Genomic DNA, 15,534 nt, shown 5'->3' with positions numbered 1-15,534 from the left:
CATGCTGGAGCACTGCCTTTAGTCGAGCAAATCGACCCCGGGACTAATTCTTTGTAAGCCCAGTACTTATTCTATTGGTCTCTTTTTGCCGAACCGCTAAGTGATGGGGACGTAAACACACCAGCATCGGTTGTCAAGCAATGCTAGGGGGACAAACACAGACACACAAACACACACACATATATATATATATATACATATATACGACAGGCTTCTTTCAGTTTCCGTCTACCAAATCCACTCACAAGGCATTGGTCGGCCCGGGGCTATAGCAGAAGACACTTGCCCAAGATGCCACGCAGTGGGACTGAACCCAGAACCATGTGGTTGGTTAGCAAGTTACTTACCACACAGCCACTCCTGTGCCTCTCATTACTTTTTCTTCTATTTACTTATTTACTGTAAGAAATAATAGAATTTTATGCCTTTAGAATTTAGAATTATTATTTTCACTACTGCTGCTGCTACTATTACTAATCTTAAACACAGCACTATTCGTTTTGATATTCAGGTTAGCTTTATTATTTTTAGTATATTTGTCAGTCAAAGTCCTTTTGTCACATTTTGTGACCTCTTCAGTAACTTTCAGTCCCCTGTGTCTCCTTTTGTCCTGCATATTCCATTTTTTTCTACAGCTACTCTCACATCCACTGAGCTTATTTGGTATCTTGCCACTCCTTCAGGTCATTAATGTCCTAACTCATTGTGTACAATACCAAAGAAAGAAAGAAAGAAGGAAGGAAGGAAGGAAGGAAGAAGGAAGGAAGGAAGGAAGGAAGGAAGGAAGAAAGAAAGAAAGAAAGAAAGAAGAAAGAAAGAAGGAAGGAAGAAAGAAAGAAAGAAAGAAAGGAAGAAAGGAAAGGAAGAAAAAAGAAAGGAAGGAAGGAAGGAAAGAAGGGAGGGAGGGAGGGAGGAAAAATAAAAAAGGAAAGAAGGAAGGAAAAAAGGAAAGAAAGAGAGAGACAGAGAGAGAAAGAGAGGGAGGGAGGGAGGGAGGGAGGGAGGGAGGGAGGGAGGGAGGGAGGGAGGAAGAAAGGAAGGAAGGAAGGAAGGAAGGAAAGAAGGAAGGAAGGAAAGAAGGAAGGAAAGAAGGAAAGAAAGAGAGGGATGGAGGGAGGGGGGAAGGAAGGAAGGAAGGAAGGAAGGAAAGAAAGAGAGGGATGGAGGGAGGGATGGAGGGGGAGAAGGAAGAAAGAAGGAAGGAAAGAAGGAAAGAAAGAAGGAAAGAAAGAAAGAGGGAGGAAGGAAGGAAGGAAGGAAGAGGATACATGAAATACAATTAGATAACAATTTAACTGCCCAACCATGAGTAGCCAACCAGAATGATTGACCTTTTACTGTGGAGAAAAAAAATTGTCTCTTATAGTAACAAGAAGTAAAAACCCCAGTGTTGCCTTCTGTCAGATTCCCACACGTGTTTCTAGCTCTTTGGCTTTTATCAATGTGAAATACTGAAGGATGGGTTCGCCATAGAAAACCTAAAAGGGCAATAAAAACGAAGCTGGTTCCTTGAAATAATGAGAAAGAAATTAACTTACAACAGCAGGTAAAAGTTTTTCTTCAAGTAGTGAGCAGAATGCTATGGTATCTGCACACTGGGTGTTGGACAGTCGGTTATCACAGCCCCAATGCTACAAATAAGACGAATACATGAATATGTTTAATGTTTCTTTGACACTGGGATAAGGTGCTCTTCTACATTTAATAAGATACAGAATGAGAAGGTGGGGGAACATTTATACAGGTGAAATATTTCCAAGATAGTAAAATGAGAACACATCCAATTGAATTGCCATCATTAACCATTTAGCATTTAAACCGGCCCTATCCGGCCAAAAGTATTCTGCCTGTTTTATGTTCAAACTGGCCAGATCTGGTCTCTCACACCATTCCTACAATATCGTTTTAAAAATTAACATCTACCTCATCAAAATCTCATAGCTACAAGATAATGCATTTAAACTGGCCATATCCGGCCAAAAGTATTCTGCCTGTTTTATGTTCAAACTGGCCAGATCTGGTCTCTCACACCAACCCTACAATATCGTTTTAAAAATTAACAGCTACCTCATCAAAATCTCATAGCTACAAGATAATGCATGATTAGTTCAAAACAATGTGGATAAAAAAGGATTAATTTTGGCAGAATAATGTGAACACTAAAGGGTTAAAGTTAAATGGCGTGGGGTAGGGTGGAGATTGGTTTGGTAGATGTGTATATAGTAGCTAACAGGCGTGTATAGTAGCTAATGAGTGTATATAATAGCTAACAGATTTGCATAGTAGGTAATAGGTGTACATCATCATCATTGTTCGACTGTGGTCGAGACAATGGAATTTACCATGCTACGCCAGACTTCACGGTCCATCATAGCTTTACGGAGGTCCTGTTGCTGGATGCCTGTATCCCTGGAGATTACATCAGGGTAGGAGAGTGTGCGCCCTCTGGTATCGTGAGTAGATGGCTTCAAGAGGAGAAGAGCAGAAATTACCTCGCCTTCAGCTCCACAACAATGTCCAGCAAACTGGACTCTCCCACCTTTCACAAGAGATGACACAGGTGGTAGTTTCCCATATATTTGCATTTTGGTTGGATGACGCTTCCACGAGAGATTTTGAGCTCTCATAAGGTGTACATAGTAGCTTAAGCAGTCATTGATTACACTTATATGTAGTATTTAATGGTTAATTAAGGTAGTAGTATATTGCAATTAATGGTTGGTCAGGGTTATAGTATAAAGCATTCCAGCCATGGCCATCCTTTTTTTTTCTCTTAGATATGCATTATCCAATATAGCTTTTCTCTTTAAGGACAATGAAGTATAATTTGAAGGAGATTTGATTGCTATTTCTAGGAAGTAGGCTGATCACATAGGGCTCCCTTGTTACCTAAGGATGGAAGATGGCATTATAAGAAACCAACAAAGACACAAACAAACTAAATTAAGATAAATATTTAAAATAAAAGCAAGAACCAAGTCTCTTAAGATTTGTTCAACTATTGGCAGCATAACATTAAAATTTATCCTAATTACAATTAAATCTATTAAATAAATTAAGAAACTACTTACCTTTTCTCGAAGATAATTAATTATATTTTCTGTTGAACTTTGAATTTCTGTTCCGTGTCGAAGTAAGGGAAGCTCTCCTACACAAAGAAGAAAGTTTATAAGATACTGCACCTAATGTTGTGCTTTGTGCTAATTTGGTGGACACTGGCAAAATGTTTAGCATTCTTGCCATTTTCTTTAATTAAATTGCCTCCTGTTGAGGCAAGTGAAAATCAAAATCGTAATCAATCAACATCAATGGAATTTGTAACTGTTAGTTAGTTAGTTAGTTAATTTGGCTCAAAAGCAAATAGCAAGGCCATGTAGGGGGACATGGAGTCAAGTACAGGGTGGTGTTCATGCAAAGAGTTCAGGCCACTTGAGGTCCAGGGAGGCTTTGAACAAAGCGGTCGTCGGCATCTTCACCATCTCGTCTGGCAGCTTGTTCCACGGATCCGCAACCCGGACAGAGAAAGCTCCTATCCTTCGATTGAGATGAAATCGTCGCAGGTAGAGCTTTTCGGAATGACCCCGCAGCCGACGCTCCGGAGCAGGAGTGAAGAACAGCTCTTTCGAGAGGTTACACTTCCCGCTTATGATGTTGTGGGCGAAAATGAGATCACCACGGCGGCAGCGTTTTTCAAGAGAATAAAGGTCGAGCGTCCTCAGCCTTTCTTCGTAGGACAAATTTTTGAGACCATGAACCATGCGGGTAGCCAGCCTCTGGACTCTTTCGAGGTGCTGTATGTCTTTGAGGAGATAAGGAGAAGAGGCTTGAATCCCATACTCCAACTGTGATACCAGTGCCGGTGGCACATAAAAGAACCATCCAAACGTGGCCATAGCCAGCACCGCCCTGACTGGCCTCCATGCTGGTGGCACGTAAAAAGCACCATCCGATCGTGGCCGTTTGCCAGCCTCGTCTGGCATGTAAAAAGCACCCACTACACTCACGGAGTGGATGGCGTTAGGAAGGGCATCCAGCTGTAGAAACACTGCCAGATCAGACTGGAGCCTGATGCAGCCTCCTGGCTTCCCAGACCCTGGTTGAACCGTCCAACCCGTGCTAGCTTGGAAAACAGACGTTAAACGATGATGATGATGATGAAATCTGGAGGAAAGAGCACAGCCCTTGGCCTTCACAAGGTCTTCTGAGATAAATGACATGAATGCTGTTGATGTTTGACTGAAACTTTTGCAAGTCCATAACACCAGACAAACCTATGGAAGTAGGCAATTCCAAAGTTTCATACCAACACTTGGCATGAAAGTACTGGCCTTCGAGTCATATATATATATATATATATATATATATATATATAATTATAACAATAAGGGTTTTGCAACAAGTTGCTTGACCACATACCGAAAATTTTAGAAATAGCAGCCAAAGGACTACTATTTCTTTTTTCTACAAAAGTATGTCTCCACAGACAACAATATTTGTAACTCACACATGGCAAAAAAAAGAAGAAAAATAATGAAATCAAACAGTCTTCGATTAAGAAACCCTTATTGTTATAATTACATACAAAAAAACTTTTTGTATAAGTTTTTACTGAATATGGTCCTTTTCCATACCGAAAAACTACTAGGTGAAATTTGTTGATTTTATTAAATTAATTATCTTTCACCCTATCTCTGTGTGTATATATGCAACAGAAAGTGCGAGGAATATTAATTGTTGCTTCTATTGAACTCATAAAGCAAAATATGCTGAATATGCTCCTTTGTCACTTCCATTATAGCTTTGAAAAAATAACTGTTTAAATCGAACTACACTCTTCAAAACTTGCACTAAGAATAAGGACAAGGTAAAACTATTACCTGCTTTTATAGCAAATTGATGTAGGTAGTTTATCCCATTCCCCTCCGGCTTTTAGTTCAATCAATTGAAAAAACTGCATTATTTATTGGCTGACCCAATATACACACACAAACACTTATATATATATATATATATATATATATATATATATATATATATACATACACACAGATATAGGGTGAAAGATAATTAATTTAATAAAATCAACAAATTTCACCTAATAGTTTTTCGGTATGGAAAAGGACCATATTCGGTAAAAACTTATACAAAAAGTTTTTTTATATATAATTATAACAATAAGGGTTTCTTAATCAAAGACTGTTTGATTTCATTATTTTTCTTCTTTTTTTTGCCATGTGAAACGAGTAAAAGAGTAAAGAGAATATGAATGTGAAAGAGATAGTTGAATAACTGTAAACCTGCTTTTGGGCCACATTGTATACATAAAAACACATATATTCAAATGTTCAAGCTTGTCAATTCAATGAATGAGGATGAGAGTACTCAATACATGTTGAAGAGTATAACATGCATTTGCTTGTGGCATACATATTTTACTTGTTTTATCACATCCTTACCTGACGGAGATCGAAATGGATTCCCAGTTTTCTGTATACATACTGGAACCCCAGAAAATTTACAATATGTCTGTAAGTAAAAATAAATGCATATTTAGGGCAAAACATGAAAATACAGATCTTCAATGAGTAAACATATCAGCAGATTTTTATTTATTGGTGGTGCCAAATTGTATGATGGAAAGATCTGTGATCAAAATCCTTAACCTATTTCCAATCAGAATTATTTCCTGCTTTATTTCATTGTATTACATGGAATGGTGGAATGCTAGACATAATAGCTTGTAATATGGTTACAAGCTAATGGACGGCAAGCTGAGTCATTAACATGGTGGGTAAAATGCTTAGTGGCATTTCATGTCTTTATGTTCTGAGTTCAAATTCCACTGTGGCTGATTTTGCCTTTCATCCTTTTTGGGGTCAATAAAATAAGTACCAGTTGAGCACTGGGGTCAATGTAATCGATTTCACCCCTTCCCCAAAACTGCTGGCATTGTGCCAAAATTTGAAACTAAAATCATTACAAGCCAATAATATTAGTGAGTATAACTTGGAATGAGGTAGTCTCTACAGATTCCCCAGAGATTAAAAAGGAAAGTCAGAACTAAGAAGTTATATTTAAATGGAACTGAAAGCGGCGAGCTGGCAGACACATTAGCGTGTCGGGTGAAATGCTTTGCGGTATTTCGTCTGTCGTTACGTTCTGAGTTCAAATTCCGCCAAAGTCGACTTTACCTTTCATCCTTTCGGAGTTGATAAATAAAGTACCAGTTTTGCACTGGGGTTGATGTAATCGACTTAATCCCTTTGTCTGTCCTTGTTTGTCCCCTCTATGTTTAGCCCCTTGTGGGCAATAAAGAAATATATATTTACATGGAACTTGTGTTTGGCTGAAGACAAAATCACCAGGTGTTCTCATTAAGATGTGCTGTATTTTTGAAAGTCACTAGTCACACCTGACCAGTTCTTTATCTTTGATATCAGCAAACGATATAATGTTTCTCAGCTCATGAACAAGAACAATAACTGCATAACTTAATTCAAAAATAGTTTATGTAACAACTAAACACACCATAGTAATCTTTTAGTCTCTTGTTTCCTACTTCTCATTAACTTACTCTTCTATCTGTTTCAGTCATTAGATGACAGCCATGCTGGAGCACCACCTTGATAAACTTTTGGTCAAATGAATCAACTCGAGTACTTTATTTTCTTAAGCCTTGTACTTATTCTATCATGGAGCCGTGTGGCTTAGTGGTTAGGGTGTCAGCATCATGATCGTAAGATTGTGGTTTCGATTCCTGGACTAGGCGACATGGTGTGTTCTTGAGCAAAACACTTCATTTTTCACGTTGTTCCAGTCCACTCAGCTGGCAAAAATGAGTAACGCTACAATGGACTGGCGTCCCGTCCAGGTGGGGAATTTCTACGCCACTGAAACCGGGCCCATTAGCCTGGCTAGGCTTGGAAAGGGTGATAGGGTGTCAGCATCATGATCATAAGATTGTGGTTTCGATTCCTGGACCAGGCGACATGGTGTGTTCTTGAGCAAAACACTTCATTTTCACATTGTTCCAGTCCACTCAGCTGGCAAAAATGAGTAATGCTGTGATGGACTGGCGTCCCGTCCAGCTGGGGAACACATATGCCATTGAAACCAGGCCCACGAGCCTGGCTAGGCATTAAAAAGGGCACAGTGGAGGTGCAATGGCCCAGTGGTTAGGTCAGCGGACTCGCAGTTGGAGGATCGCAGTTTCGATTCCCAGACCAGGCGTTGTATTTATTGAGCGAAAACACCTAAAACCTCCACAAGGCTCCGACAGGGGGTGGTGGTGACCCCGGTTATCAAGTGGTGGTGGGGGACAAACAAAGGCACACACTTATGAGGAGAGGAGGAAGACTGAAGAAACAAAAAGAAGGCAACACAAGGCCCTGCAACTCCAAGCAAGACCACCACCTGCCTTGCCATGTGATCAATGCTCGACACTGTTCCATTCCCAACATGGCCTTCTGAGCCATGTCAGGTTTAAGCATCATGGAGGCACCACATGAACCAAATTCAGACACAAGTGGGTGCTGACAACAATATATATATATATATATATACACACGATGGGCTTCCTTCAATTTCCGTCTACCAAACCTACTCACAAGACTTTGGTCAGCCCAAGGATATATTTATTTCTTTATTGCCCACAGGGATCTAAACACAAAGGGGACAAACAGATTAAGTCGATTATATCGACCCCAGTGCGTAACTGGTACTTAATTTATCGACCACTTACCCAAGGTGCTAAGTAGTGGGACTGAACCCAGAACCATGTGGTTGGGAAGCAAGCATCCCATTTACATAGCCACACCTTTACAAAAAAAAAATAACGACACTATACTCTAACCCCCTTTCTTTTTCTTATTATACTCTATACTCTAACCCCCTTTCTTTTTATTACCTAAACTGAAACTACTGTCTATTCTTTGTATAGAAATGTTTGAGGAATGGAAAGTTATTTTTTTAATTCTTTGTTCTTTAAAATATCAGAAATTGTGATTAATACTAAAAAGTCCATCAGCTTATATTTTAGCATGTAATCATCATCATGACAATACTGCAAGATGTTGTGGATAGCATCTGATCAGCTGAGGCGACCAGCAGAGATGATCTTGGCTGGGATCCTATGGGTGTTGTTGAGTCAAGCTAGAGTGAACAGCTTGTTTGGAGCAGTGAAGTGTGAGATGTTCCTTGTATCAGGTCCATTCTGACCAACTCAGGAAGGATGTATTGTTGACGACAGCTTGCCTGTTTCTCCTTCTTCAGGCAGAATGATATCAGCTTGTACATTTTTGAAGAACAAGGAATTACATGTGTTATGAGGCCACCATGTTCTGCTGACAATGCTACAGCTTCAACAATTTTCAGAGGGCTATTAGTAATTCTGGCTTGGGTCCTTTGAGAACTGGTAACTCTACTACAGTCACATCTGGAGCTCTCAGTGCCACCCTGTGTCACCTTAGTTCCACCACAGTCACATCTGGAGCTCTCAGTACTACCCTGTTCCAACTCAGTTCCACCACAGTCACATCTGGAGCTCAGTGTCATCTTGTGCCACCTCTGTTACATCTGGAGCTCTCAGTACCACTCTGTTCCACCACAGTAACATCTGGTGCTCTCAGTGCCATCTTGTGCCACCTCAATTCCACCACAGTCACATCTGGATCTCTCAGTATCACCCTGTTCCACCACAGTAACATCTGGTGCTCTCAGTGCCATCTTGTTCCACCTCAATTCCACCACAGTCACATCTGGATCTCTCAGTATCACCCTGTTCCACCACAGTAACATCTGGTGCTCTCAGTACCATCTTGTATCACCTCAGTTCTACCAGTCACATCTGGAGCTCTCAGTGCCATCCTGTGTCACCTCAGTTCCACCATAGTCTCATCTGGTGCTCTCAGTGCCATCTTGTGCCACCTCAGTTCCACCATAGTCACATCTGGTGCTCTCAGTGCCATCCTTTTCCACCTCAGTTCCACCAGTCACATCTGGAGCTCTCAGTGCTGCCCTGAGTATCGCAATGAACTTGTGAAATGTTACTATTGTCTCTGCTGTCACAACTGGAATCAACTCAGTTTTTTAAAATAATGCTTGCCCCCATGGTTACAACCCTTGCATGCATAAGCCAGTTCACCTGCCCTTGTTTCAAGAACATGCTTTAGAGAATGCTTGTCTGTTAAGGCTTTATGTCGAAGAATATAGAAAAACAGTCTTGCAACATTGATGCTAAAATCTTATTTCCCCATAGACATTCGCGAAAGTCATATGTTGCAGTCACCGAACATAGTTTAGTATAGTAATAACTGAGATCTTCATGGCTCTGGATAGCTTGTGTGAAGTTTCCCCGAGAAGTATTCAGCAAAAATTTCTACTTCATCCACAGTGAGTACAGTACCACATTTCTCTTCGTCTCTAAAAGAGTATCAGTTTTCTTATGGCTAGTCAAGTCCACAGCCCACTGATTTCCAAACCTTTTCTACTACCTAACACACCCGATTCTTCATCACCGTGTACAGGAAATGAAGGTAAATAAGTTAGTCGTGTTGTCATACATCACATTTAAAGGCTCTCCATCTCCAATACAGTATCGCTCAGCTCTCTGTCTATCTATCTATAATGGTTAAAAGATGGATAGTCTATTTATAATGATTTGTGATTTACGCAAAGGGCCAGTAATTGTAAGGGGTTAGTCGATCCAATCGATCCAGAGGGATCGAAAGGCAAAGTTGACCTAGGCGGGACTTAAACTCAGAACACAAAGAACCGAAGGAAATACTGCAATGCATATTTTCCGACGTTCTAATGATTCTGCCATCTCGCCACCTTTAGTCTACTTATAATAATATAAGCAGTTGAAATAACCCAAGAACCATTTCCGGTACACTTGTTTACAAAAATAATAACGACGTTGTACTACACATGTACTATTAAATAGTATTTATGTCATGCGTGGGTGCGAAACAGATGTTCTCGGATAACCAAATACCGCGGCCCAGATTTAATTTCTTCGCTTATTACAATCAGTTATTAATGAAGCTTAACAAAATCCAAGTTTCCCATAATTTTAGCAACTGAAACAAAAATTTTCGAAATGGAAAATAATACACTAAACTGTGGGATACGCCAAAATCTTTAGCGAACGAGGCACGACGAAGGGTACTTTTCTTGCAATCAAAGGTGATGCGATGGAATCCACCTTGTGTTATATTTTATCGACCTTAGGAAGGAAGTCAGATCGGTCCCCTATTCGTAAAGCAACAAAACAGAAAAAGTTTTCTGGACTTCCTGAGTAAAATCTTTTACTATATACGCTATATCGATCTGAAATTTTTCCTGTGGTGCAGAGAAATAAGAATTAACCAAACGAAATGATCGGTTAATGTCAGTCGATACGGTAAGCTCCCGGCAAACCGAGTGCGCCAGGTAACCTTCGAGTTGCGTTTACTTGAGAGTCATTTCAATTTGCTTGTGACCTTAAGACAAGTATGAACGTCACGAAATCTCCTTCATCATTCCCTTATAAACCTCCTGCCTTGTGCATCTCTAAGAAATTCCGCCGTTCCATATCGATTCTCAGATACTCCGAGCACTGCTCTTTGACTGACATACATAATAACGTTATGCCCTTGCTTTCATTAATTAATACAACGAAGTCACAACGTCAGAATTAGTACAAATGACGAAAGAGAAATTAGCAGACAATAAGTGTATTACCAGTACAGCGAGACATTTCGGTTCAACAGTTGGTAATCCCCAATCTCCGTGCCAAATATCTAATTCTATACACTCTGCCATATTTAGGTTGTTTCATTTAAATCCCCGTTGCTCGGCCACGTGACACCAACAAGCTCTTTCTCTTTCTCTCACTCTCTGTCTTTCACTTAATCTCTCTCTCTCACTCTCTGTCTTTCACTTAATCTCTCTCTCTCACTCTCTGTCTTTTACTTAATATCTCTCTCTCTCTCTCTCTCTCTTTTTTCCCTCTCTCACAGGACATTCAGGACAAAAAGCGCTCTGCGAACGGGCGGACTTTCCATTAGAATTTTTTTTTAATATTGATTTATACATATATTTTATGCATTAATAAAAAAAAATCTGTTGTAAAATATTATTGGTTGCAGCGTATAAAATCTATTTTATCGTTTTCGGGAAAATAATTAAAACTGTGCTAGCGATGGCACCCGGCCTTACTATAATACGTACATACCTACCACCTACGTACCTTCCTTTATTTTTTACTTCTTTCAGGTGTTAGACTGTGGCCACGCTGGAGTACTGTCTTTAAAGATTTTAGTCGAACAAATCTACCCCAGTACTTTTTTTTTTTAAACTGGTACTTATTCTATCGGGTCATTAGATCGAACCGCTAAGTTATGGGGACATAAACAAACGACCGGTTGGAAAGCGGTGTGAGAGACAAATACACACACACACATACATGCAACAAAACTTCCATAAGCTAGAAAGCCTTAAACAAGTATTAACCTTACCAGAATTAGAATCCCAATGAAAGACATTCAGACAACATTAATGTAGGGTGCGGTTGCGGGTGGTGTATGACACTCAACACCAACAAACCCGTACAGATGGGGCTTGAGCGGGGACCAGTTGTGTAGACTTTGTGGAGAAAGGGGTACCGTGACACACATCGTATCTGGGTGCAAAATAACACTTATTCAAAGGAGATACAGGTGGCGCCATGGCAAGGTACTTGCAACACTGGCTCACACTCTGGAACAGGAAAGGCTCAGGAAACACCATCATCAGAGGAAAATAGCAGCAATCAAATTTGTGAGAGAAGGAGAAAAGCTAGTGAGTACAGCAAAGAGGACAAATAGCTTATGACATGGGTCCCAATTATGAGATATGAGAGTAGACCTGGAAACTGCAGTTTCTCCAGGTCATCCATATAACTCTGAGCCCAAATGTAGTTCTGTGGTCTGAAAAGCAAGGTAAGTAATCTTGATCAGGCTTGTAGTCCAGTAGGAAGAAGGATGTAATCAGGTTTACAAACTGAAGTGAGGGTCTTCTGCAGGATTGCAGGGAAAAGAAACGGCAGTCATGGCTTTTCCCAGTCGAAGTTGGCTGTAGGGAATTCCTGACCCAATCAGTATAGAGGATGCTTATAGCCATTAGAACAAGAGGAAAAGAGCAAAGGGTGGATGTGTGCAGGATGGAAGAGGCAGCAGAAAGAGCCTTTTACTGATTATGGAGTAAGAGAGAAGAGTTAAGCCAGGAGGAGATGAAGAACCACCTCTACTGATCCACTGACAGGGGGGTATTATGGTATAGAGTCAAAAGATCTGATGAGCATTGGATACAGTCTGATGATATCATTTCCTCCTGGCCAAAGCTTCATTCACTTGAGCAAGTGGAAAAGAAGCATCCTTTTTCCAGATGTTACCAATAACAACATATACAATGAAACCACCACAAACCAAGAAACTAAAACCCCTAAACAAGGTCAACCCTCAAGAACAATTTCAATGGAGGAAAGTTTAGAACAACAAGAACACTGGATATAAAAATTTCAGTCAATAAACATATCAAATGCCTGCATCCATCATCAGTTGCCGAACAGATATCATTATGGTTTTGACTCCTTAGGAATTAATTGACATAAAGCAGGATTGAAACATTATCATGATATGTCCATTTGTCTACACCTATATGATGGGTTTCTACCCAGTTTCTGTCTACCAAATGCACTCACAACACATTGGTTGATCCAAGGCTATAGTAGAAGACACTTGCCCAATGTGCCAAACATAAGGACTGAACTAAAATTAAGTGGTTGTAAAAAAAAGCTTCTTAACCACACAGCCATGGCTGTACCTATATCATCATCTTCTTCATCATTTAATGTCCATGTTCCATGCTGATGTGGGATGGATGGTTTGTCAGAATCCAATGGGACCAAGAACTGGATCTTGCACCAATGTCCTTCCTAATGCCAACAGTATGTCCTAGGTGCTTTTTTCATGCCACCAGCACTACTGAGGTTGCCATGCAACTTACAAGACTACAAACCCTGAGGGAGGGGAGAGGTCAGTCGAAGAAAAACAGCAGGGTCTTGCAGAGTAGCAGCATGATTACTCATATTTAGTAGAGGAGAGAGAGAGAAAGTGATTAACAGGAGCTGCAAAGAGATAGATAGGAGATTAAGTGTCCATAACTCAGAATTTCACATAATCTTTTATCTTTTATTTGTCTCAGTCATTAGACCGTGGCCATGCTGGAGCACCACCTTGAACAATTTGTTTTAGTCAAATGAATCAATCCCATTGCTTATTTTTTTGTTAAGCCTGATATTTATTCTATTGGGCTCTTTTGCCGAACCGCTAAGTTAGAGGGATGTAAACACACTAACACTGGTTGTCATGTGGTGTTGGGGAACAAACATTAGACACACACACACATACATATATGATGGGCTTCTTTCAGTTTCTGTCTCCCAAATCCACTCACAAAGCTTTGGTTGGCCTGAGGCTATAATAGAAGACACTTGTTTAAGTTACCATGTAGTGGGACTGAACTTGGAACCATGTGCTTCAGAAGCAAGCTTCTTACCACAGAGTCATGCCTGTGCTTAACTCTGCCTCTAGAGGATGTTTCATAGTTATCAAATGGCAATTAAAACCAGTTCTACTTGAGAAGGGGAGATAATCTCAAACACCAAGAATTCTCCAAAGATGACACACCACTAAGGAGAAGGACAGGCTTATTGTCTGGAGGTAAATGGACAGCTGGGACATATGTTTCTGCCTCAGAAGGTGTTATCAGCACAACAGTGATCCAGCTTTATCATCATTTTAACTCTCTCTTTTACTCTTTTTACTCTTTTACTTGTTTCAGTCATTTGACTGCGGCCATGCTGGAGCACCGCATTTAGTCGAGCAACTCGACCCCGGGACTTATTCTTTTTTTGTAAGCCCAGTACTTATTCTATCGGTCTCTTTTTGCTGAACCGCTAAGTGACGGGGACGTAAACACACCAGCATCGGTTGTCAAGCAATGCTAGGGGGACAAACACAAACACACAAACAAACACACATACATATATATATATATATATATATAAATATATACGACAGGCTTCTTTCAGTTTCCGTCAACCAAATCCACTCACAAGGCATTGGTCGGCCCGGGGCTATAGCAGAAGACACTTGCCCAAGATGCCACGCAGTGGGACTGAACCCGGAACCATGTGGTTGGTTAGCAAGCTACTTACCACACAGCCACTCCTGCGCATTCACTTTTCCATGTGTTGTTGAAAAGCATGAAAGTTGCTCTTACCTGGAGTTGCAATCGGCGATAATCACTCCAAATGTCACATCATGGGAAAAACCAAACAGATCTCACAGTTGTAATCATATGTCAACTCAGTCAATTCCTTGCCTGCTAGGACCACTAGACCATGACTGCTAGCAGCTCATGACTTGCCATGCCTGTAGACCCTATAAGGAAGAGGCCGTCTTTTCCTGTTGCTCGCTGACATGATATCATCTCGTCCCTCTTCCAGTCCCTTCATGACATCCCTCCCTCTCCCTTCCAGTCACAGAACATAAAGATGGACAAAATGCTACAAAGTATTTTATCCAGCATGCTAGCAATTCAGCCAGCTCACCACATTGTATTAGCACAAATATTAATTTCAAATTTTGGCACAAGGCTAACCCCTGTGTTCTAACTGGTACTTATTTTATTGACCCCCCAACCCCAAAAAGATGAAAGACAAGGTCAACCATGGCAGAATTTGAACTTGGAATGCAAAGACAGAGCAAATGCCACTAGTCATTTTGCCTGGCATGCTAAAAATTCCTGCCAGCTTGCTGCCTTAACTAGCACAAATTGTGCAACACTGTTCAGCATTCTATGACCCTGCCAAGTACGTATGAAAGATAAAATAAAACGTTACTTATAAGAGGAAATAGTTGTTTCATTGATATGAGCTGGTAATTTCGCTGAAAAACCGAAAATAATCCCTTTGTTGAGTAGTCCACTCTTTTGGGTGGTCAGTCTTAGGAAAGGCATCCAGCCATAAAAAAAAACATGCCAGAACAGACACTGAAGCCTGGTACAGCCTTCTACCTAGCCAGCTCCAGTCAAACCATCCAACTCAAGCCAGCATGGAACGCGGACGTTGAATTATGATACTGATGAATGATACTTATGATATACTAAACATATGATACAACTTATGAAGTAAATTGCTATAACCAACAGGGTTTAAGAGTTTCTGAAACATCTCTTAGAGAACCTTAATGTTGTTGCTTAGTCTAAGAACGGCCCTTATTGGGCATACCTATAATGTATGACATATCAGCAGTGACAGGTCCGTCTTTTTAGGACTATGTATCCTAACGTATCCTATTTTAAAGTTGGTAGGTTATTTCAAGGATATTTGGCTATTATTTTTAGCAGTTTGAGCGACCACTAGAGGCTCCCTACATGTTACAGGTATCACTCAGTATCATTGATTAGCTAAGACACCATGATTAGAGAATTATTATTCAATATGTACAG

General features: G+C 40.4%; 1 protein-coding gene across 3 annotated transcripts in view; it reads right to left on the bottom strand.

The window, feature by feature from the left end:
- The window catches only part of LOC115223928 (metaxin-1), a 28,821-nt gene extending 17,934 nt beyond the window's left edge, over window positions 1–10,887 (bottom strand). For all 3 annotated transcript variants that reach the window (XM_036513064.1, XM_036513065.1, XM_029794664.2), the window contains exons 1-4: window positions 10,723–10,887; window positions 5,457–5,526; window positions 3,072–3,148; window positions 1,539–1,631 (exon numbers count right to left, since the gene is read on the bottom strand). In XM_036513064.1, the coding sequence (XP_036368957.1) occupies window positions 1,539–1,631; window positions 3,072–3,148; window positions 5,457–5,526; window positions 10,723–10,803 (321 nt within the window). In that variant the 5' untranslated portion in view covers window positions 10,804–10,887. The remainder of the gene's footprint in view (window positions 1–1,538; window positions 1,632–3,071; window positions 3,149–5,456; window positions 5,527–10,722) is intronic.
- Between the last annotated feature and the right edge of the window lie 4,647 nt (window positions 10,888–15,534).

This window comes from Octopus sinensis, linkage group LG24 (genome assembly GCF_006345805.1).
Source record: "Octopus sinensis linkage group LG24, ASM634580v1, whole genome shotgun sequence".
Lineage (NCBI taxonomy): Eukaryota > Metazoa > Mollusca > Cephalopoda > Octopoda > Octopodidae > Octopus > Octopus sinensis.
The sequence above is the reverse complement of the archived record's forward strand: the minus strand, read 5'-3'. Positions and strand labels throughout refer to the sequence as shown.